The sequence below is a fragment of the Dermacentor variabilis genome, chromosome 11, assembly GCF_050947875.1.
Source record: "Dermacentor variabilis isolate Ectoservices chromosome 11, ASM5094787v1, whole genome shotgun sequence".
Taxonomy (NCBI): Eukaryota; Metazoa; Arthropoda; class Arachnida; order Ixodida; family Ixodidae; genus Dermacentor; species Dermacentor variabilis.
In genome coordinates, this window is record NC_134578.1 from 51,936,971 (window position 1) to 51,961,060 (window position 24,090).

The 24,090-nt window shown below is 46.8% G+C and overlaps 1 protein-coding gene across 4 annotated transcripts in view; it reads left to right on the top strand.

Annotated features, from left to right (window-relative positions):
• LOC142564331 (uncharacterized) overlaps positions 1 to 24,090 on the top strand; it is a 258,021-nt gene that overhangs the window by 218,467 nt on the left and 15,464 nt on the right. For all 4 annotated transcript variants that reach the window (XM_075675300.1, XM_075675303.1, XM_075675302.1 and 1 more), the window contains 2 exons: positions 14,908 to 15,039; positions 19,420 to 19,549. In XM_075675300.1, coding sequence (XP_075531415.1) covers positions 14,908 to 15,039; positions 19,420 to 19,549 — 262 coding nt within the window. The remainder of the gene's footprint in view (positions 1 to 14,907; positions 15,040 to 19,419; positions 19,550 to 24,090) is intronic.

Consider the following 24,090-nt stretch of genomic DNA (forward strand, 5'->3'; position numbering starts at 1 on the left):
ATAAACTTGAGCTTGAGACAGACGCTCGCACAAAATATTGGTCATCTTACGCATGGCAAATATTTTTGACGTAGTCGGCAATTGAGGACTATGTTTATGAAATGCGAGGAATCTTTGACATTAAATGTGTGTTGTACTTCTCAATCCGACTTAAGGATCATTAGAGCGGCAATTTCGGCTAGGTGGTGGAAGTCCATCTTGTAATGCGAGGGTTAGGAGAACAATTGCTGTACGCAAGATTTTGACGGCAGTGACTTTCGATGGGCTATCGGCATGATGACGTCATTTCAATGATTGTATATATATATATATATATATATATATATATATATATATATATATATATATATATATATATATATATTATCTTTCACCCTATAAAATTCAGTTGTGAGTCTACGGGCGTCCTGTCCACATTAACTTGTGTAGTACGTCTGTGTGTTTCTAACGCAGTAACCCCCTTATTACAATATGCACACAATAAGAATCATTGCTCGATTGTAATGAAGTTTATTGCGGATGCACACTGCCTTTATGAATAGACCGGCGGTTTCTTGTTTCCTGAAAGCTGCAGAGCGAATCCTTGTGGTATTTCGCAGGTTAGTGTACAAGCAACAAAAAAAAAGGTCTAGTTCTCTAGAACCGTAGTTAAATAGATACATTTATATATTGCGCAACGATGGCTATGTTGAACCTGCACCACTTGCGCCATTTAATCCTTTAAAATTTTGAGTGTAAATATTGACGAAGTAAGTATCCATGGCATTCGGTTCCCGCTTTTGAAATTAAAGAAGAGAAACACGTCGTAAAGCTTCCGAACATTTTGTAGTTTATTCAATCTGTTCAACGTTTCGCTGTTCAACTGGCAGCTATGCATACTCCCAATTTATACTGCAAGCCAGAATCTTAAACTAAGACATCATATGGTTTATCTGCTACTCGGACCTGCTTACTGGCCAATCGCCCGTAGTGGGTAAGCTCCATTGTTCCGAGAACAAGAAGAACGAGGAGCCTGATGGCCAGGTTCCTGTCTACGTGTCATTGTTCCGACATCAAGACTTCGACAACGACGACCGACGAAGACACATTCCAACATTTCGAGAACCGGTCCTGGAAAAGGGCGTACCTGGAGACACTGCGACGAAGCAGGAAGGATCACTCGCCTCGAGTTGTTGCTTCAGGATGCCGGGGCGTTGAACAGATTCATTCGGGAAGCAAAAGGTCGCTCCTGATGCCGGCCGCCGAAATGGAGGCCATCGAGTGTAACGAAAGGAACGCGGTATCTGAAGCAGCACTAGCAGAAGCCGGTCTTTCCAGTGATTACGTCACCGCCCGAGCCACGAGTAGAAGGCAGTCCTGCGTCGAAAAGAAAGGTAACGGGGATCCTAATAGGAGGCTGGGATAAGTGGTTTACGATGGTTTTTTGTGTTTGGAAAAATGACAGTGGTAGGCGACAGGTGCCGTAGTTGTAGGGCTCCAACTTAAATTTGACCTTAAGGTTCTTATCCGGGGAGCAGAAATTAAGTGATCAAGCTATTTCACCGTCAATCATCATGGAAATATCGATTGCACGGCGAGGAATAAAAATGGGATTTCGAGCTTGGGCGCCAGACACCGCAGACAGTGGGCCACCAATGCGGCTTATTTTGTATTTTTATCTTTATGTTTATCAAGAATCACTTACTTAAGCATTGATAGGCTTTATGCATCAGTGTAACAGAAATTTCTTGGCTACGACAGATCGTTACATGGTAGATTCTGTCTTAAAAAAAAATATCACACATGACGTTCAGAATGCAAGCAGGACTTTCGCAGTTGGCAGGTACGCTCACTTGATTGGCTGTGGAGCCCAAAGCTTCGCCAACAGGAACTTTGCGTAGGTTAAGAAAAACGCCTTTGTTTATTACACTGACTGTTTTCTCAATTTAGATTACAGCCGAAAATTTCTGCCCCTTTTTTAATATTTATTACCTTCCTTCAGGCCCTAATAATGATTAAGTGTCGATGAGCATGTCAAAGTTGCATAATGTTATTCCGATGCGCTGAAGACACAATTTGAATGAGTCAAGGTGTTAAAGGGACACTAAAGATTAATATTAAGTCAACGTGGACTGTTGAAATACCATCCCAGAAGCCTCGAAACGCTTCTTTCGTGCGAAGAAGAGACTAATTTTAAGAGAAAATGCGTTCTGAAGCGTCCGCGTACCTCTAGCGCCGTTCAAATCACCCGCCCTCCGATCGAGGAGTATTGACGTCATGGTCTCATAGTGACGTTGCGCCGTCGGTGAGTAAAACGGCTCCCACAGACGGCGCTACGGCTTTTCTGCACAAGACACAAACGCGCGGCCAGAAACAGAGCCAAGACAGAGCCGACAGCAGTGCGAAAGCGGAACTATGATGGCTAACGGAAGGGAAAGCGCGCAACGATAAGCTGGTTCTTTATTTTATGACGCCAACTTCGACGCTCGTTGCAATGGACGACCCTGACAACGACACATTGGCTCGCGATGCTGGGCTTGAGTTCAGTGATTTAAGCACTGATGAACGTGACCTGCTGCTGAGGGCTCGCGTTGCCGGCGTCGTTGCGTACTACTACGACGGCAGTCTGCTTTGAAAGGCATTACACGCGACTTCAGTAAAGTCGGCGTTGAACTCGTAATCCTCTAGACGAAAGTGCAGCGAGCACACTACGTGATGTTTCGGCTCATTGCCAGCGCGTTGTGGCAGAGATACGGCACTTAACCACTTCGAATGAAGAGGTTCACTCGTTGGCACACAGTGATAAGTAACGTTGGATTCGCCGCTGCAACTGCCCTTGGCCAAGTTCCGCGGACCATTCGCGCATCCCACGATATCACATGAACGTGGCATTCTCGCTGCTTGTTCCAAATGCAAGTTTCGCGAGCCAGCAGGACAACCGCAGCACGACGCGATAAAGAAACAACTGAAACTCCAAAGCGCGTGCGGCGCAAAGTCGAGCGCGCAGAGTCGAGCGAAAACGAAACCTTTCGATCACCCATACTACTCAATGGTAACGTCAAAATGTTATTTCTTTCTTAGAATCGAATGGAAGTAGGCAAGTAACATTTTCTTCCGTCTTATAATCTAATGAAAGGATCTTTTTAATAGGAGTAGTGGAGTACTAGTGACAAATTATGATGAGTGCTTTCGTCATCGGGCTAGTACCGGAATGTCGCTGGGGGGTCTCAAATCGTGTCATGCATTTATCGGTTACTAAAGCTCTGTTCGCGATTATATTTACGCCTTAGACGCTCTAGAGCATTGCTTTATCACTTTAACTTGACTTTGTGGTAACCTTTAGTATCCCTTTAAGATGTTGCTTTGTCGCTGTATTATTGAGTCTATATAAATACATAAACATATAGTATTGAAGCATGTGCTTTTCATATGTTTGCATATGTTGGTTTAGAGAAAAGAATTCAGGGGGTAGTCTATAGAATGTAGAGAAGATAAATATCGACGGTGATGTTACGAAAAAGAAAAAAAAATTCCATTCCTGAATTAAGCTATACAGCGCTTCAAACACCCCCTCAAACATCGGAGTGCTTTCAGGAAAAACTTTAGTGTGTCAGTGCTGAGCAAAGTGAACCCAAATGAAGCCGCAGTGAATACGCAGAGGGTTCAATGTACCCGAAGTCATTGCGCGTAGTCTTCTTTGCTACCAGAGGAGGGAATTGGCAAAAAGTTATCGCGTGTCCCACCGAATACACCGCGAATAAAAGGGGCTGAAGTACCGAGCCACTTAACTACCGCGAAATTTTTAAAACCTGGGCGATTATTCTAGCCGCTTACATTTTCCTACCCCTGTTGCACGTGGCTTACTTTCCAATTCAGCGTAACATTCTACCAAATGCGTAGTGACGTATGTCGCATGCGCAGGGCAGTACGGGACATCCCAGGGAAGCCTCGAAGCAAAGGCTACACACGAGATCCGCGGATTCTTCGTCGACGCGCCTCCCCATAGGTTCACGTTCTACTCACTCTTGGTGGCCTGCTTCGTGACAGTGCTCGTCTACGTCTACTTTGTCGTCCAGTCCTCCTCGGATGGACCGCAGGGAGGCAACATTGCCACCCAGTCGACAAATGGCACCGCTTTGATTCTTCACACGTTTGAGCCGTCTTGAACTGCTCCTGAATGAAATCTGAGGCGTAACAGTGTCGTGTCGTGACAGTTCTTGTCCCGTACGGGTGACAGTTCTGCGACGGTGTTGTATCTCTAGGACTCCTTATTCTGCTTTGCTGTGTGTTGCATCAATAAACGGTTATTGGCAAGAAATGCAGCTTCTGCCACCTTGCATTTCGTTGAAGAGTGTGAACTAATAATGGAGTTCAAGTCAGCCTGGTTTTCACAGGAAGGCAACGGAAATAAAATACAGACGCTTTCGCATGTACGGTAACTGCAGAAAACTCAGGGCCCCGAGAAAGTCCGGTCCCGTGCCTTTCCGTCTACCATACCCAAACAAAAAAGCTGTCTTTCAGTGATTTCCATGGTCTGAAAGTTTCTTTTTACTTTTCCAGACAATGCAAAGGCTCAAAAAGTCTCAACACGAACAGCTAACATTTTTTGAAAAACTTGTGACTAACTTCAACAAACAACCATACACATAGCCTTACAACGCCTTGACGGGAATTAGTTTTTAGAGATTGTGAAACCTGGAACATCTGGTCTATAGCGTAATGCTGAGTGGAACGCGCCAACATACGTAAGTTGGCGCCGCAGGATACACAAGTCACGCCACAAAATGCACGAAATTAAAGGATATACTCTCAGCTACTTTCCGTTTACGAAGAATTTCCTTCGATTTAGGTGGCCTTGGTAGAAGAGTTTGTGATTGAATGTGTAAGGGCGACCGAACGAAGCCGTAGAAAAGAACTAACACACCGAGACAGCGCTCGTTCAGATACAGATTTTTATTTTCGCATGGTCGATAAATGTACACCAAAGGGGCGGAAAGAAAGAGAGAAAAAAGAAAATTTAGTAGTGAATATCGAAGAACCGAACACGTGTCAAAGGCATGATCACAACATACCGTGCAATAATTACAGCGATATACCGAAGAAGTTCATCTATTTCTAAGTTAGCGACACTGAAGGCTTGCTTACGTACCTTCTAATTTCGCAATGACTCATAAGGCTCCCCGATTTTCATTGGCATTCTACTATGAACCTTATACAAAACAGTAGTATTTTACAACATGAACCTGCAGCCACAATTTTGGCAATGAATGCCCAAATGGCCCGGGATTACTTCAATGACGTTATATTGATGCTTCTTTAGTCTCTGATTGCTGCATCTGCCAGTTTAGCCAACATACGTTCTTTTGCACAAGAGCGGAATGGCATAAACAATGGTATAAATCCAGGTTATAAAATGTTTGCGATGCGTTCGTCTTGTTATTCGCCGAATTAACTTGTTTGCATAACTTCTGTAGATGCTCATGGGAGGAAAAAGCCATTTCCACGCACTACTTAGCCGCAATTCTTCTGAGATTATGCGAAATACACTTAATGTATGGTACTACAGCTACTTTTTTTGCTATAGCAAGGGTACTGCTTCCCCTTGGTGTGCTTTGGTGCTGCCCAAGCCCTCCGCGAGCGAGGTGAGCAGACGCAGCGGTTAACAAGAATCTCTGAAGCGCTTGGCCTAAAAGCTGAAACCGGTTTCAACCTTGTGTTCACGTGACTTCAATAGTTAATTATTGAAACAAGATATTAGTACGGCGCGTTTAACGAGTTTTGAAAGAACGTAAAAAAGTGGTAGGAATACCTTATCGCCTCTCGGCTGATGACTCCAACAAACCTTTCGTGGTGAAAAGTACAATCTTAATTATATAAACTTTACGAAATTGCCTATGGGAACATCATGCGTCAACGCCAAAGGGGGCAACACTTCAGTGAACAGGGTTAGGGCTTTTGAAATCACCGAGTCAAAACAACTGGATTCGTTATGGAATATGTTTTAAAAATCTTCAATAAATCTGAACACTTTTACGACATCGGGGTTAGCTTTTCTGCGTTCATCGAGTTACCTCGATACAAGTCACCTAATCAAGAGGTGACACATGACCCAATGCATAGGCCATTTTTTGTTCAGCAACACTTCCAACCCAGGTCGCGTAGTTCGGGTAAACAACAACAACAACAACAACAACAACAACAACAACAACAACAACAACAACAACAACAACAACAACAACAACAACAACAACAACAACAACAACAACAACAACAACAACAACAACAACAACAACAACAACAACAACAACGAGCGAGTTGAACTGGTGGCAGCGACGGCGCGCACTCGGATCCGTGGACGACAGCTTCCTGCAAGCCCAACGGGTGTCGTCGGCTTCGTTGAGCACCGCTCATAAGAAGTAGTACCATCACCGAGGCTTCACTGGTGGCAGCGACGGCGCAGCAAGCACTGCCTCACGTATTTTTCTTTGAACGTGTAGTTATCTTGGCCAGCTTCCTATCAACATTCGCACCGCACGTGGAAATCAAGCACTCGGATCTATGGACGACAGCTTCATGCAAGCCCAACAGGTGTCGTCGGCTTCGTTGAGCACCGCTCATAAGAAGCAGGACCATCGCCGAGGCTTCACTGGTGGCAGCGACGGCGCAGCAAGCACTGCCTCACGTATTTTAGAGCGCAGCTCTTTGGCGTCTGTTCCTGGGTTTCGCGTCGGTGTCGTCGTCGGCCTCGTAACCAGCTCCGCCCCCCTTTCATCCCCCCAGCGCTAGCAGCGACCGACTGATACCGCTGGATGCCGCTGACGCCGCTAGAGAGTCAAGATAACGTGACTGCATAGAACACCGTCGCCGCCATGCAGAAAGAGGAGGAAAGGGTCCCCCCCCCCCTGTTCTTGTGTGGCTGATAGGGTGCTCTTCAGTTGCCGACGCGCCGGTTATTCGTTGTCCCTGAAACCAACTCCGCAGCTGGGGTTGACTCACTATCGGCGTCAGCGGCATCATTCAGTCGCTGCTATCTCTTCCCTCCTCCCTTTATCGTGTTGTCCGCTTGCTGCGCGCGCTTCTGCCCCCATCGTTTGCCGCTGGGTGTACACGCCGCCCCCCTCTCCCCTCTTCCTGCGAGTCTCCGGTTGTCAAAGCGCCGGCTCGAACTTAATTCCTTTCTTCGCTCCTCCTCCAATGCAACCCCTGTGCGGTGGCAATCAGAGAGCCAGATCGGTGGCGGCGGATCTGTATATGTGCACCGCCCGAGCCGAAATTGCCGCTGCCGTTCGCCCTGTGCGGTGGCAATCAGAGAGCCAGATCGGTGGCGGCTTGACATAAAGACAAACAGCAATTTTCTAACACTTATGCGGGAGAACATCCCGTTCCTCTCGCTCGTAACGCGTCCCACGGCTGTGACAACCTCGCGAGGCACTTGTATAGATCTCGTCTTTGAGAATCAAGCATTGGTGTACCAAGTCGAACATATATCAGTCTATTTCTCCTACCACAAAGCTTCCTTCATGACTGTCAAGAACTGTTAGTGGAGTCTTTGTTAAAGGAATACGTGTGAAAAATAAAAAAAAAATTCTGTGATAGCGCATACATGTGTTGCTCGATTTCTTTGCCTCAATCTATCGAAAAGGTGAAACAGCTTATTTGCTGCGCTCAAATTTCGCATTAGGAAGTAACGTAATCGTCGGCAATTTTTTTCTCTGAATGTGCAGGTTAGTTGCATTAAATCTTGCCTAATTTTTGTGTGTGACCTGTTCGCTGTCGCTGCTGCCACAGTTACTTTTTTTCCTTTTGTGCTCTTGTGTGTGAAGCTGTTCGGTTAGTGCTTTGTTGCGAAACTAAAATGCCGAGAAATTCAGAGCTTGCCAAGAGGATTGAAGCAATTGAGACTAAACTGGAAAGTGAATGCACCCAATTCGCTGACAACATTCTCGGTAAATTTCTGTTAAAGTTACAGTCCACTGGGCTTGATGCTGTTGAACTAAAAAAGCGGGTTGAAAGCCTGGAAGCAAGTATCGGTGTCTTAAATAACATCGTTGAAAAAATGCTGGACGAAAAACTCAAGCTTACAGCTGACAACAAAAGGCTAATCTCAGAAACAAACCACTGTCTGAAAGGGTGGCTGAGAGGGAACAATACTCTAGAAGGAACAATGTTGAGGCCAGGGGCGTCTCCTGCACCCAAGGGGAGGACTGCATCGCTGTCATACAAACCATTGGCACTAAAATTGGGTGCCCGGTAATGGCTGGTGACATCGATGTCGCTCATCGGGTCCCTACAAAAGTGCAAGACAAGAAAAACATCGTGGCTAGATTCTGTGGCCGCACAAAGAAGGATGAATTTGTCAGCAAGGCACATATGGCTAAGCTTCACCTAAGTGACATCGGGGTGAAAGCTTCTGTTGACAGTGCGGTCTACGTCAATGAGCACTTGACAGCACGAAATAAAGCGCTCTTTTCAAAGGCGCTGGCTTTGAAAAACACAATAAAAATGGCAATTTCTCTGTATCAGCAACTGCCAAATCATGGCTAGAAAAGCCGAGAAAACCAGAGTGTACCGCATTGCTGATGGTTCAGACCTAATGGTCATTAACTAATCGGCATAATGTTTGTGCCTCCCTTAACCCCTTATTTTCCATCATGGCGTCATATTACACAACGAGCGAGTTAAATTACTTCCTTCAGGATAGTAATCGCTCTCTTATTCATTTCAATGCGCGCAGCCTCCGTAAACACCTCGATGACTTCCAGAATCTGCTTTCAACACTTTCTTTGACGTTTTCAATCATTGCAGTATGAGAGACCTGGCTTAGCGAAGATGATAAAAACTTGTACTGTTTCCCTTCTTATAAATGAGAGTATACACACAGACAGTCCAGCAACTACAGCGGTGCGGGTGTCTATATTTCGTCAGGAATCCCGTACAAAAGAAGACTCGACCTCACGTTAAATATTCAAAACGGCGAATCAGAATGGTTGGAATTCGATCCTAACTTTTTTAACACCGATGATCGAAACTTCATCTTTGGTTGCGTTTACCGTTCACCTTCCTCATCAATTCCAGACTTTTGTATTGCTCTCGAAAAAATATTGGCAAAGTTATCCGCTGAGATAACAATGTCATAATTATGGGTGATATGAACATAAATTTAATGGAGTCATCCCCGAGCTCTGTCAATTATTCGTCTTGTTTCCGAAGTTTTTATTATGAATGCCTTATTAATATCCTTACTCGTTCAATTCTTGGGGGTTCCAACACTCTAATCGATCATACATTGTCTAATCTTTTGAATTCATCTGACGCAGGAGTACTTGATAGTGACATTACTAACCATTTTCCCCTTTTTCTGCACACTACATCTGCACATTGCTCCTATTGAAATTCTTACACCAAACTTGTTTTTGATAAAAAATTGTTCTCAGCAGCAGTATCTCACACTGACTGGTCTTTCGCTCTTTACACAAATGATCCGCAGGTAGCCTCGCGATTTATAACAAAGTTGATATACTATCACACCTACTCTCAGATAAGTAAATGCAGAAAGAAAGTGGCTTCGCCTCAATATCCCTGGGTCACCGATAGTTTGCTAAAGGCCATGTGCACACGAGAAAACTTATATAAAGAAACTAAAAGGCAACCATTCAATTTAAACCTACATGCGCGGTACAAGAAATTTCGCAACACACTTTCTTCATGGCTTAAAAAGCTAAAACCAAATATTACGAAGAAAAAATACTTAAATGTGGTTCGGACGTAAAGAAAAGATGTCAAATAGTGAACTCCTTTTTGAATAGGAAACAAGGAGCTGATAGCTTAACTAAAATATCCCATGGTGGTAATACTTATTTCGAACTTCTTAGGATTGCGGATGCTTTCAGTGATTTCTTTTTGCTAATAACTCCACTCAAACTCAACACAACTTATACGCATCAAAGCGCCTTCCACATTCATTTTATATGTTTCCAACCACTCCTGATGAGGTGGTATCAGTAATCAAGAATTTAAATATAACTAGTGCTGGACATGACAACATTCATCCTGGTCATGTTAAAAGAATTTCTAAATCAATATCATTTGTACTGTCTGAAATTATTACCCTCATGTTTAAAACAGGCACATTTCTTTACGAGCTTATAAAAAAATTGTTTGTGAATTGTTTGGGCGGTAGCTAGCGTACGTAACATGGTCCCACACAAAGAGTTGGGTGCCAGAGACAGCACTTTCTCGTTTTGTTCTCGGAACTTGCCCGGATTTTCTCGTTTGAGTGCCCGGAAAACGGCTCTGGCTTTTGGCTCAACGTCACTTGAAGGTCGGTGACAACGATAGCTGAAAGCACTTCATGCGTAGAACTGCAGCAGATCCAACGAGTTGGAATCTATATAAAGCGAAGCTTTGTGTGAGTGCATAAAGTGTGAAAACACGAATACACGCACGGGCACACAACCGCGGGCCCACACAAATTAATTATGCCGAGCGTTTTGTTACGCGGAGTTGCTGACTACCAACGTCTAAGGCGGACGGCTTGAAGGCCTCACGGTTTTAGAGGCAGCGTGCGCACACGTACCTGGTGAAATCCGAATCCATTCTATCCTGAAGAAGCATTTACTTCCTCATTACCGTGTGGCCCCGGATGCGCGAAGGCTAGCTTTCTGGTTTCTTTTCTTTCCTTCCCCCGCAGCGCCGCCGCTGCCGCGGTTGCGCGGAGACGAGCGCCATCTGTTGGTGGTGCAAGGAACCCAGCGAATCACGCCGCGTGCGTACTCGGCAAGGGAACAGGCAGGCCGTAGCCACGGTGACGAAACGCACCGAGGTTCATAAACTTGACAACAATGAAGCAAAGCATGAGCTATCGTTTCTGCTTGTTTGCAAATAAGGCAGCGAGATCCCCAGGAAGAAATAAGCCCTTTTCCTGGAAAAAACATTTTTCGTGGCAACGTTCAAGTGTGTAACTTCAAAAGAAAGATTTAACCCCCTGGCGCAACTTGCATTTTCTCTACTCTATTTAATACGTCCCTTCCAGAGCCTCTCCTGTAAAGGCTCTGTACATGAAATCCGACAGAATAACGTCGCACAAATCCTTGTACAACTTTTTCTTTGTGGCTGTGGATACATATTCTTTTGCAAACCTCGTTGCGAAGAATCATATACTTGCGACAACTTCTCTAAAATAACCAAAAATACCTCCCGACAGTGTTTCGGTTGAAGCAACAAAATCTGGCAACACGCGCCCCTGGCTTACTTGGCATAAGTTGCGCAAAAAAGGATAGCTGACGTCTCGAAGGAACAAAGATCTTTTGACAATCTGCCGCAAAGAAAAGGGTGTCCAAGGCCAAATCCACCATTCCTAACTCCCCTCAACAAATTCGTTCGGCTGCACCTTTCCCACTGCGCAGCTCACACGAAAAGGCGAAAATTCCATGCAGCTTCTGTACGTTGTCTTGCACTATGTAACCTGACCCGCCGATAGGTATCGGCTGCCGTCACCGGGCCGATGGACGAGTGCCATCTCTACTTTATCTGGTCGATGACGTCTCGCAAGCAAGCCGGGAAGTCTCCTCACCTAAATAGATTGTCTCTTACACCGTGACCGGGTGGAACGCGCGTACATTTTGTTCCGCAGCGCAATGACATAGCTACTGGGATATGACGGCGGTTTAGTCTACGAGAGACTAGTTCGTAATATGCGTGCGAGCGTAGCGTATTGTCAAGCGTATCCGGCCTATGCGCAAAGAAGAGCAGGCTTGGTTAGTTTGGCCACGTACTTCTTTTTATGGCAGAGACCCCAAACGAGGCGAGACCGGGATCTGCTGTATTTACTGCGAAATGCCTGGAATGAAGCAAAGAATGCTTCGCAGAAAAGAAAATGCCAAATAATGAAGAAGGACAAGCGTTCTCTTTACGCTGCGTGTATATTTCGAAGACGCTTAACCGGGCCGTCGCAGATGACTGAGCTGGTTCGTCGCTGCAATTCTAGCCCTAACTTGACACCGCCACCTGGGGCGCAGGTGAGGCACTGCTTTTAAAGCAAAGCTTTCTTTGGCGTCTTCCTTCGACTTTCCCGCTGCGGTTGCTGCTGCTCCTGTTGTTGTCACGCCGGCGACGTCAGGACGTAGTTGAGACGCACGCCCCTAACGGTCGCCGCGGCAGGACGTGGTCGAGGCGTGGCCATGTCACAAAAACATAAAAGGCATGCCTTGTCGGTGTTTCCTTTCATCAGATTTTTTTATGGGCTGTCATTCTCAAACTTCCGCCGAATAAATATGTAAAGAATTTTGGACAATGCATGCGCCACGTGGAGGGCTGTGTATGTCGTCTCTCGCAGTCATTGTCCTTCACGCTGAACGTTATTTTTGACCGTGGTGGGCCTGCGCGGTTGCGGTTCAGAACGATTATTTCGACGCGGCGTCGACACCGGATTTTCTGCGACACGGGGACCTTAACGCTATCGCGTTAGTACACGACAGGAGTGTGGCACAAAGGAAAGCCGACCAGAGAAGCTCATGTCAAGATTTACGCCGCGTCGCATCTGCACAACGCCCTGCGGACGCCGTAACTAGGCGAGACCCCTCACAAATGCCGTGCAGGAGCGGCCGCGCTTGTCTCCGTACTCATCCGCAACAGCAACGGCAATAGATAGAGAAGGTGGGGAGAATATTAGCGAGGGGATAGAGAGAGAGAGAGGGGGGATGGAGTTTTGTGATCTACAACGCTACAATCCCAAATAGCGCCGAAGCGTGTATTTGTGCCGACGAGACGAAGGCTTGCATAAAGCGTCGAGCGGAGCAGGCAAGGTAACATTTCACATCCCGCCACGACTCTCGTATGCCGTCAATAATCACCAACAAATAGGGTCAATGAACGCAAACAGACAAAGCTTCGCTTACATCGATTCCCACAGTGCGTGGGATCTGCATATTTTTTTTTCTCGGCATGAACTTGTGCGGCACTGCGCATGACACACTTTACAGTTAGTTGAGAGGGTGCCAAATTACCAGATGGCTCGTTTCTCACAGTTTCGCTGACCGTAGCTGTCATGCGCAAACCAGCCACGGTTGTAGGCAATAAGTTTGTGCGGCAAGAAAGTGTGAAGGGTGGGTTCTTGCATACTCAGAAGCCATTGATTGGGTATACAAGCGTACGGGTATCTGATACAGGACGTTTCTTTTTTTTTGAGCTTTAGGCATGTTAACGAATTAAGTCCGCGGCGGCGGTAATGTATCCAGCACGTGAAAGCGTACGCTTAGCCATGATTAACTGTCCATTTTCTAAGGAAACTCTTACCATTCGAACCATCCCGTGAGAAGTGTGAACACGGACAATACGTAGTGTCAAGCTGCCATGTTTTATTCAGAATATAGGGCGTTTTTTAAAATTCGGACCAGCAGCGTTTTCGACTTGGCCGCGGGCTACGTGCACATGCGCTGTCATCAAGAATGCTTTCGCACTTGCTCAGGTGAGTACGAGACTCGACCATTTTGACGGAAGACGACAGCGACTGAGGGGGCAGCCTAGCGCCGCTCCGCCATCGGACCCGCCGACTGCAATTGACAATCGCAACAAGGTTCTCTAGTCTTTGCCAAATTTCTACGATATGACGGAAAAGGACTTGCTCAGCATTAGCTCCTACGTTTTTCAAGTGCCACCAAAGGAATTGGGCTCCATCGAGGGGAAACAGGCCGAGTGGCTTCCGCGGCTGAAAGGCGCAACGTCATGGAAGGCGGCCACGGCCATCCGGGACGCTCTTCGCGCCATTGACGAACCGACGGAGCGACTACGGCGAGCGACGCGATTGAGTGGCTTGCTGATTCCGCACGACACGCTGGGGAGATGGTCTCTGTACCTCCACAGAGACTTTGCAAAGCATCAGTCGGCAATACGAGTCTTCAAGAGCGTGGCGTACGCGTTGGGTAGCGACATGGGGACCATAGGCCGGGGCAGGAAGAACGCCTGCTGCTCGTGCATTATGGTGGAAGACCCGAAGTCCGCAGAGGGAGACCACAATTATGCCTGCTTGTACGTCTGGAATGCGATGCCGTTCCTGGCCGTTCACGCCACCGGAGATAAGTTCGAGCCTGTTGTCAATGCTGCCGTGGGCGCGGTGATGGGAACCGCTTCTAGGAAGATCCGGGTTGGCACGTACCCTAGTCTCGACGCCGCGTTTGTTAGGGCCCATATCTACTTGGAGGCGGCCGTTCCGTCAGAAAATCCCGAGGAAGATGAAACAGAGCGACGGCTGGGGGCTAGCCCTGACCGATGTGACGATTCCAGTGGTAAGAGAGAGTTTATCACCTTTAATTCTAGTAAGCGTGTTGGGCTACATACGTGCTGATGAACTTAGTTGTCGAATACGGGCTTGACGGGTTGGTTTGACGAATGGGTGTTTCAGATGCCTATAAACACTTGTATATCGGGCATGGAAAGAAATGTGTGGGAGTTACCGTATTCGCAGTACTTTGCTGAGAAGTCGCCGTACGTCGTCTTCGATAAAAATAGGTGATTAGCTAGAAATGCTAGGCATTCACAAGCAAGACCCGCCGTGGTTTGCTGAGTGGCTATGTTGTTGGGCTGCTAAGTACGAGGTCGCGCGATGGAATCACGGCTACGGCGGTCGCATATTGATGCGGGTGAAATGGGAAAAAACCCTCATGTGCATAGGTTTAAGTGCGCGTTAAAGGACCCCAGCTGGTCCAAGTTATGCCGGAGTCCCCCACTATGGCGTGCCTCTTATTCAAACCGTGGTTTTGCCACGGAAAACGCCATAACTTTTTATTAGAAAACAAGCAAATTAGTATTTCTCAACAGAATAATAAGAGCGCGAACTCATTCGTGTTATATTTAGTTGAAGGGCTGTGGCTAGCTGCACTACAAATGTGTATTTAGGAATGAAAAAAAAAGAAACCTTCTTTTTTCTTGCAGGAAATCAAACAGGCAGCGACGATGAGGTCCAAGAATCCAGCTGTCTTGGACTTGAGGCCGTACTACGCATGTTGCTGCCGCGCTGTAATAGCGAAGACTGGCTTGACGGAGTTCGGAAGAAATCCAGATCAAGTGCGTAACATCACGACTTCGATCGTCATTTGCAGAACAGGCACGCAGGCTTAAGTGTACTGAGCATGTATTAGTGGGCTAGTTTGTTCCACATGCTAATGCAGTAGCGCCTGAATGACAAACGAACGTAGAACTGATGGCAGGAGTACTTAACTAACGACTTAGTGTTTAGCCACCGCGGTTATTTATTCCTCATGGCGTTGGGCTGCTAAGCGCGAGGTACCGGGTTCGATTCCAAGCCGGGGTTGTAGTACTCCGAGTTTGGGAAAGTATAAAAACGCCGTGTACTTCGAATCAGGCGCACATTAAGAAAAGCGGTGGTTGTGGAAACTATTACATTGACCCCTGATACGGCATGTTTTCCTGCGCAAAAAAAAAAAATTACACGTGTAGGCGCACCACACATCGGTGACCACACACGCCGGTGACGTCAGCAGGGGTACTCGCCTTTCTCGTGTAATGCGCACCGGCTGCAATAGTTGCATTTTTGTTGGCTGACTCACGCCCCGATTGCCTGCTAGCGCAGCACGGCGACGCTGCAATTATAAGCTTCGTTGTTTTTTCTAGTATGAGCTTTGATAATTCCAGCATTTGCAGGAAAGGAAACCTTGTGGATTCAATGCATCTTTCGTAGAAGCACCAGACCTCGTAGCCCAATATATCTATGGATTTCTGCTGTTGAGTTATAAGTCGCTGGCCACTGGAATTCATGGGGGCTTAAATGCAAAAAAAAACAAAGAACAAAAAAAGAACGTTTGTTTACTTTCGTGCATGCTAAAGAACCCCCAGTAGTCACTACAAATCGGGGTCTACCACTAAGGCGTGCTCAAAGTTATATTGTGGTTTCAGTAAGAAAATCCCCAGAATTTAGCCACTTATAGCTAATAGAACCATGGCGGTCGCCGTTACACACGCGATCTCGTGATTCAGCCATAAAACACTACACCTAGCGAGTGAACGACAGACTACGTAGCTTTGGAAACAAAGCACGATCGCTGTGCTAATACACAAATCCGCGTCGACTAAGTAGAACTGTAAGTGAATGCAAATTTAGTATTACATTTTAATTTCAATTTCTGTGACAAACAGTTTATCCCAAACATTGGCCGCACAATGCGTCGTCATGTTTCACAATCAGGAGTCGTATTTTGCACTATTTTTCTTTGCAAGTAAGTCTGGTTATACCTTTCCGGTGCAAACACGTTGGCCGTTTAGGTTAGCGCGAGACTACATCTGTTCGGTGCACTTTCAAAATGCCGAAAGCCACTGGGGAAACGTCAATTTATTAGTCCTATAACAAAAATTTTGATGTAGGAAACGCAGGAAGATATGTCAACAATATATGCCACCTTTGGGTGCCCCCCCCCCCCAGCTTTTTTTCTTGTATACTTAGCACTCTAGCTACCTAAATTCGGTCAAGTTCCAGCTCATCGAAATTTCTCAATTCTCATGTCTTAGGCTGAAATGCGTATGAAGCACATACAGAACAAAATATATAAAAATGGCGATAAGCAAAGTTTCTTGCCTGTATTTGATATACGATGGAAATCATTCTCGTCACTGTACGGACCTTCCGCGCGAATTTAGCCCACTACATGTCGCAGAAAGCGGGAAAGGCTGATCAGACGAACGTGCAAAGGCCGAGCTTAGTGAAGGTGCAAGTAATTAGGCATACCTCTCTTGTGAAGTTCAGCAAATCAGCATGCATCTAAAGGCTCCTTGTCCATATTTCTGCCAGAGGTTCCACAAATCTCGTAACCGACGCGAACCTGCTGATGGGCATTCCGCAGTACACATGGAAATGCAGATGGCAGCGCTTCGGTACAGGTTTGGTGTATTTTCTGGTATTGGAGCTAGCCCTCTAAGTTCATTGAATTCATAACATAACCTCCGCTCGCGTCGCTTTCTAAAGTGAAGCTATCTTTGTGAACCCCCGTGCGCCTAGTTTGCAGACGTTGTTTGCCACCTGCTGCTGCTGGTGCTGCTACTCGTGCGTCCTCGCCGAATAACACGCACTCGGCTGTGGGACGGCGCCATCTAGGATATATGGCTCACATTACTTCGCCTGCAGCAGTGGAAGGTAGAGGCGAGAAGCCGGCCTGCGCGTGCGGGTCGTTGACCACTGGTGGAGAGGGCGAGGCACCGGCGACCCGGAGAGCCACGATCAAACGCGAGAGAGGGCATCGGAGGAGATGGCTTAGTTGACGTTGAGCGTGCGTTGCGCCGCCTGGCAACCGCCTGGATGGTCGCATCTGAGCCTCCAAGGGGAAGTCGGGTGTCCCAAATGGCGCAGAAAGCCTGTTTCCTTGCGTATTTCAGCCCCTGTACCGCTGGTTGCGTTTGCGCAGTTCGTCCGTCCTGTCAGTCCTGTCCTGCTTTGTCTTTTGCTAAGATGTTCCTTTCTCCCTGGTAAGAGCTTGAAATATGCCAAATTTTGAAGCCCCTACAGGACAAGCGTTATGCCTTAGGCACACAAGAGACATGACTCATGCTGCGCACTCTGCATTTTTTCTAAGAGCACTGTGCTTTCAAAGAGAGAGAGATAATTTAATGGAAAGAAGGCAGAGAGGTCGGCCTGAGCTAAGGTGCTCTAGCCTGCTGCTCTGCACAGGGGGAGGGGGAACGGGGACATAAAGATGTGATGAGGGATGATGATGCCATAGCAAGAAGGATGCGCAAAGGTGAAAGCAAGTTCAGCACTCTGATGATAAACATTCACAAATGTCGTTCATGAAGCCACAACCAGGTTTCGCATCAAGTCTGTAGTCACCAATTCGAGTGAACTTAAAAAATAGAGGCACTATAGGACGAAGCTGGTGTGTGGGCCTCCCCTGCGTGAACAACAGAAGCGCCAAACAAAATCTTTATATCATATAAAGACCTGCAATAAGCGGCTCTAGCACGGCGAGCACTTGTAGGGCACTTTTAGCGGCCGGAGTCTCGAGACCACCGAGAATCACGCGCATTGACTCCACTAGGTGCTTCAGCATTTTTTGTACATTCTCCTTCTCATTGTCTTCATCTCCTTGCTTGCCCGTTGTGTCACCGGTTTCATTGGCCCTATAATTCTTGGCTTCATGGAGCAGAGGACCGCTAGTGCCCGCTGGCATGGCCGTGGGCCTAGAGGGCAGCAAAGGCCATTCCGTGTCTGTATCAGCCGGCGGAGGTGAATGTTTGCCACGTGCTCTCGTGGACCTTGAATTATCAGGAGACGCCGTTAGTCTTCGATGCACGCACAGGCAGAGGTGGTCGCAGTACTTGTGCCACGCTAGGTAGTTCTGCTGAAATGGTTTTGTGATGCTTCTGTCGCGAGCGTTGGTCACTTTGGCGAACAGATTGAGCAGCCTCTTTACGTGAAGATTGGTCTCTGGCCATTTTTCGAAGAATACGAACCTCTTGTTTAATCTTCGGGTATTCCTTCGAACTCGCTTCGTGAGAGCCAGTACAGTTGGGACATTTATATGAGGACGCCTCACAGTCGGTGGTATCATGCTCTCCGCCGCAACGCGAGCAGGTGGCTTTGCTTCTACAAACAGCGCTCACGTGTCCTATCTTGTGACATTTCCGGCACTGAATAGGCCTCGGAACGAATGGTCGTACTCGGTGTATAACGTAGCCCACTTTGACAGACGCTGGTAATGTCAAAGAAGCAAATGTTAACTTGATACATCGGGAGTGCCCCAAGCGGTGAATCTCAAGAATGCCCACCGATGACCTCGAAAGACTCTTGAGGTCCGCATCCTTGATTTCAAGCTCCACATCGGAAATCACTCCAGTTGTTGTCTCCTTCCCGTAAGTAATGAAGGAGCGGACGGGGATTGCGCTTAACTGTGCAATGGTCTGTAACTTCTGAAGTATTACGGAATTTTTACATCTATTGTCAGGATGTTCTTGCGAGCGTTGATCCTGATCTCGTTAATTTGCCCAGGGGCCACACTTTCAAAATATTCGGTTAGAAACTGCCTGCTGAGGGAGCTCATGCTGTGTGACGTCGAAAGCGGCACGTAGGAAACCATGAAGGATTCTTGTTCACTCTGATGCGATGAAGTCGCCTCAGTCGACATACGGCGCATCTTCTTCATACGGCGGCCCATGACTACGGTGTACTCGCTGTCAGAGTCCATGGCTTCTGGCGCTGAGCTCTCCCAGGAATCGAGCTGGTCCGAGCTTTCAAAGGCACGTCGTCCAAAAATGAGCGATGAAGTAGACGACTGGCCTTGTTCAGGTGGTCGTGGGAACATGTTCTTACTCATCCTTGATGCAATGATTCTTACGAAAATGGCAAGAACGTAAAAAAAAAATGCATAACAGCGAGAGGCCCAGAACACCAGTGAGCTCTGGGCACATATATCTTGTTTTTGTTTCTTGCCATACTTGCAGTATATGAAGATATCACTTCCGACTATTCGTCCTCGCCGTCATCGGTGACATCACGCCAAAGCTCACCCAAGCAAGAAGACCTCGATGTATACCAGGCCAAAAGCAAGCAGCAAACCCAAGTGACCACTAGGTAACACATCTGTTCTCTACTGCAACTACAGAGTGGAATACTCTATATCTCTCTAAAATTGCAGACACAGCGAACATTTTTGTTGCAGCTCTTTCAGCGATGCGCGCTATGGCGGCGGGGATCACAAATTCGTGATTGATGGGTTCTGGGACATATGCTGTAAATTATTAAGGCGCTGGATATCATTGCTACAAGTCGCGTCGTCTAGTTCGTTGAAACCTAGCAATTCTCATGCGTCAAAGAAGACGTTCGGCCCTTTACTTTTCTTTCATTCCGTACGGAAACGCCTCTCTCCATAATTGCGATCACGGTGAAGCTTCGGAAGCCAGAATGCGACCGCTAGATAATCTGGGGTGACACTTGATCTGGCTATCGGGCAGAAAAGACAGATTTTATCAAATTACACATTGTATATTTCGGCGTAACTCAGGTGGCCGTAAGCGGAACATGAAGCAACTCAGAGGAAGAAGGGCATGATTGTATCACACAATCACTTGGTTATCACGCTCGCAGTATTAAATGATCTATTATATATATTTGTACATACACATATATCATAAGAAGCCAACAAACAAATACGAACACCAAAGTCATCACAGGGGACATTACTTGCACTAACTAAATGAATTAAGGAAATGAAATCGAATTGAAAGTGGATGAAAAAACAACTTGCCTCAGGTGGGGAACCATTCCACGTCTTCGCATTACGCGTGCTATGCTCTGCCAATTGAGCTACCGCAGAGCCGTTTTCCCATCCACTTTCTGGGGTATTTATGTGTTACTACTAGAACTAACACTGGGATTGTTAGCCAGCGCCACCACTTACAAAGCTTTGCAGAAGACATGGAACATCATTTCTGCCACAGGGGTCACGAGTGCGGGATCTTTTTGGGTGAAGGCAACTGGTCCATAAACCCACACATGCTGCCTGAAGGCTTCAATGTTGCCGGATTCGAGACTCCTCATTACGTAATGAACGGGAAGAAAGAGGGCTAACGGAGGGGCCCGATTTTTATTAATCATGTCATAAGGATATGTATGTATGTCCATGAAATAATACCAAGTTTAAGAAATTCTCAAGTTACGTGCAACACAATCTCATTGTGGGGCACGACGTAGAGGGCGAGTCTTCATTAATCTAAACCACCTCGGATGCTTTGACATGTTCCTTCTTGGATGTACATTATTATGTCTGCATTTCGCCTTCATAAAGATGTGGTCACCTCTGGCAGGATGGAGCCTGTGATCTCGAACTCAGCTGCGCAAAGCCATAGCCACTGGGGCATCGTGCTGGGTTAGATAGGTATATAGATAGATAGACAGTAGAATATAGGTAAATGCATATAGATAGAAAGTGATATATTGAAAATGTTTCATTATACTTACCTAGAAAAATCACACTACCAAAGCAAAAGCTTGATGAACAGTCGAATTCTATAATGAGGAAACTTGTGTCGAGCAAGATAAGTAAAACTCAATACAGAACAAAACAGGCGATCACTGTCATTGGTTGTCGAAATTTCATTCTACGGGTCAAGTTCATCGGCTGTTTGTAGATGAATCATTGTACACTGCACTGGAATCGCTGGTACACGCATGTGTTTCAGAATGAACTGTCGCGATGAAAAGCACTGTATGTCTGCGAGGTTCGCGCCGAAGAGCATATTACTAGCATCTGGCGCCGCCGTGTTCAAGCTCTCGTGACGCCAGTTCTGGTGCCGGCCTTGCGTGAGTGCGTTCCTATTATAGTGAACTATACTATATTATAGTGACACGACCGGAAGGGCGCGCCTGGCCTTCCGGCGTCCCGCTACGCTCTCGAAAGCCGCTAGAGGCGCTGCCGCCCTCTTTCGTGTTATCTGTGCACGAAAAACGATGATTCACAGTGGAGGAAAAGCACTAGGAAACTTACCAGCCAGCAAGCGGCCTGTAGGGTGGGCAACACTGCAACAAAGAACGCCAAGCGGAAAGTCAGAGGCTGAAAGAATATCATGGGTGGCGGCAATGGAAAAGAAACCTGCCATGAGTAACTATACTTAAGAGAAAAAAACGAAATCAGGAAAAAAAATTATGATAATTCAAAGGGAAGCTCATTACTTTTTGAAGCGAGATCGGGATGCCTCAGAACACACACCTGTAAAACGAGATATGAGAAGGAAGAAGGAGCACGTGCTTGCTGCGGTAAAGCTGCGGAAACGATGGAGCATGTTTCATTAGAAGGTCAAGACATCCGCCCAGTGGTCGATTTAGGCACCACTGGCCTCCTTGAAGCCCTTGGCTTCGGCGAGAGCAGGGGAAATGTTAACATGTCCCTAATAGAGATTAGTAAGAGGCGATTGGAAGATTGGTGGAAGAAAAGTAGAGAAACGACAAACAACGGAGGCGTAAAAATGCAAAGTTCACAATAGGGGGTTAGAAAATTTGGATGTGAGTGTTCATCATGTTTTTTTCCCCTTTTTTAACGTATGTCGTATATTAGGCAGTATAATAGCAACAGCTTGGTGGCGCAACCCACCATCCCGTTCCAAATGGGATGCTCATAACATCCATCCATCCATCACATACTGCCGCTCGTATGGCTTGGCCTGTGCAGGCACAAGTTTCGCGAAATCGGTCATTTATTGCCCGATCACGAGTAATCGTACGTGTAAGATGAGTGTGTTTAGATATCAGCCCCGATCACTTCGAAATCTGCAATGCACAAAAACCCCTGAAACCGTAGGCCGCCGCTTCATAGCAGTAGGAAAAGTTGCAGTGGCGCCATCTCTTGGCATCCACACGAAAACGGGCCGGCTGCGCGGAGCCGTTCGCTCTACTAGAATGTATTATAGTTTGCTACGGTTCCTATATTTTTGTGCCGTGGCCACGCTGCCGCTTCGCGAATGCTATCGTGAGCAGCTGCTGCAGTGGGCTCCCGCTCGGCTACACTCGGCAGACCGTCGCGGATTGAGTATAGATTGCGTAGTAATATCACGCATGTGTCGGAAAGAGCGATCGGTCATGTCAACAAACAATACATGAAGGCACATACGCACTATTCTGCAATTTACGTCACTGGAACTTCGGCAGTGCGGAGCCCATGCTGGGCTGGCATACTTCACAGCACGCACTCGCAAGGGTCCCTTACTTTTGCCCACGGCTCTCAATACGCCACTGTTGGCGTCGCACGCGCAATTCGATCAAATAGGATTTGTTCGATGAATATTAATTGACAATATTGAACAGCGTTCCCATGCATGAAGGCGTGCCTTGCACCTATCGATAACTCTGTAATAGTTGCTAGCCCGAGAAAGACGATCACCGAAAAGCAAAAAGGTGTGCGTGCCTGTATTATAGCCTGTAGTAAAAGCCAGCAATCTAGAGGGTACAAAAGTGTGCGGCTCTCAATATGTTGAGATAAGAGGAATAGCGCTTTCTTGGTTAGCAGAAGAAGAAATCATTCGAACGTTTTAAGTATGAAATGCTTTTAGCTCCCGTTGTCAGCGACGTTCAAGATACCTTGAGCCGAAATCTTGTGGCGAGAACATCCGGGCATCGTTGCGAGAACAAAACAAGACTATTCGGGCAATCACTCAAAACTTCAGAAAGTGCGGTCTCTGGCCCCAACTCATTGTACAGGACCGCATTACATACGCCACTTACTGCACAAACATGCTAGAAAAAAAAACTGCTTTCAAGCTCTTCCTAATATTTGTCCAGAATATTGCTCAAGCTCTATCTTCTAGTACGTTGAATTTTAATGTGTCATTGCCAATAGCGATGTTCAAAAGACATATACAGTGCACCATACACTTCATTGTCATCTTTTGGCGCTCAGACAGAGTTGCCTATGCTCTTTTGAACGTCAGCGGTCCGTGAGTTCCGCGGCACAGGTTTTACGCCGCCTCCTTCGATAGATGGCGCCACGCTGCATGACCAGGTCGGCGGCGCCCGGCACGCCACGGATGGCTGTTTGGCCGAGACGAAACTTGAAACGAGGTTTTGTCTGTGACAGGAAACTATTGCTTCCATATGGACCAGTTCAAAGTATGGCGTGGTGCAGTGTGGGGGGAGGGGAGTGTGCCGTTGCGAACATGCATTACACCCATTTTAAGATTGTGGCCAGTATCATCTCCAACCAATCTGCTTTGGCGGCAGCCATTTCATGCTTACATCTGCTCTGGATTACGGGAGGCCCAGCGATCTTTTTTCCACTCCTCCAACTGACGCCTTCGATTTACCGCTGGCGTTCGAGTTCAATAACTGCTCTTGCTTGGACCCGATTTCGCTTACTTATGTCTTTTTGAACAACGTACTGTTTCTTATACAAGGAAAATGAGCTCGCTATTTCATCTGCAGCATACATTGCGAAATTTATCCTACAGCCCGCTAAGAGCAATTTGTGGGCGTCTTCGTGGCAAGTTTTGCATAGTGTTTCATATACTGTGATGCGCAATTGATATAATTAACATCGGATAAAACACTCAGGTGACTTTTCGTTGCATACTGCGTCGACGTAGTGCCTGCCCCCCCCCCCCGCCCCCGCCCCCTTCAAAATAATA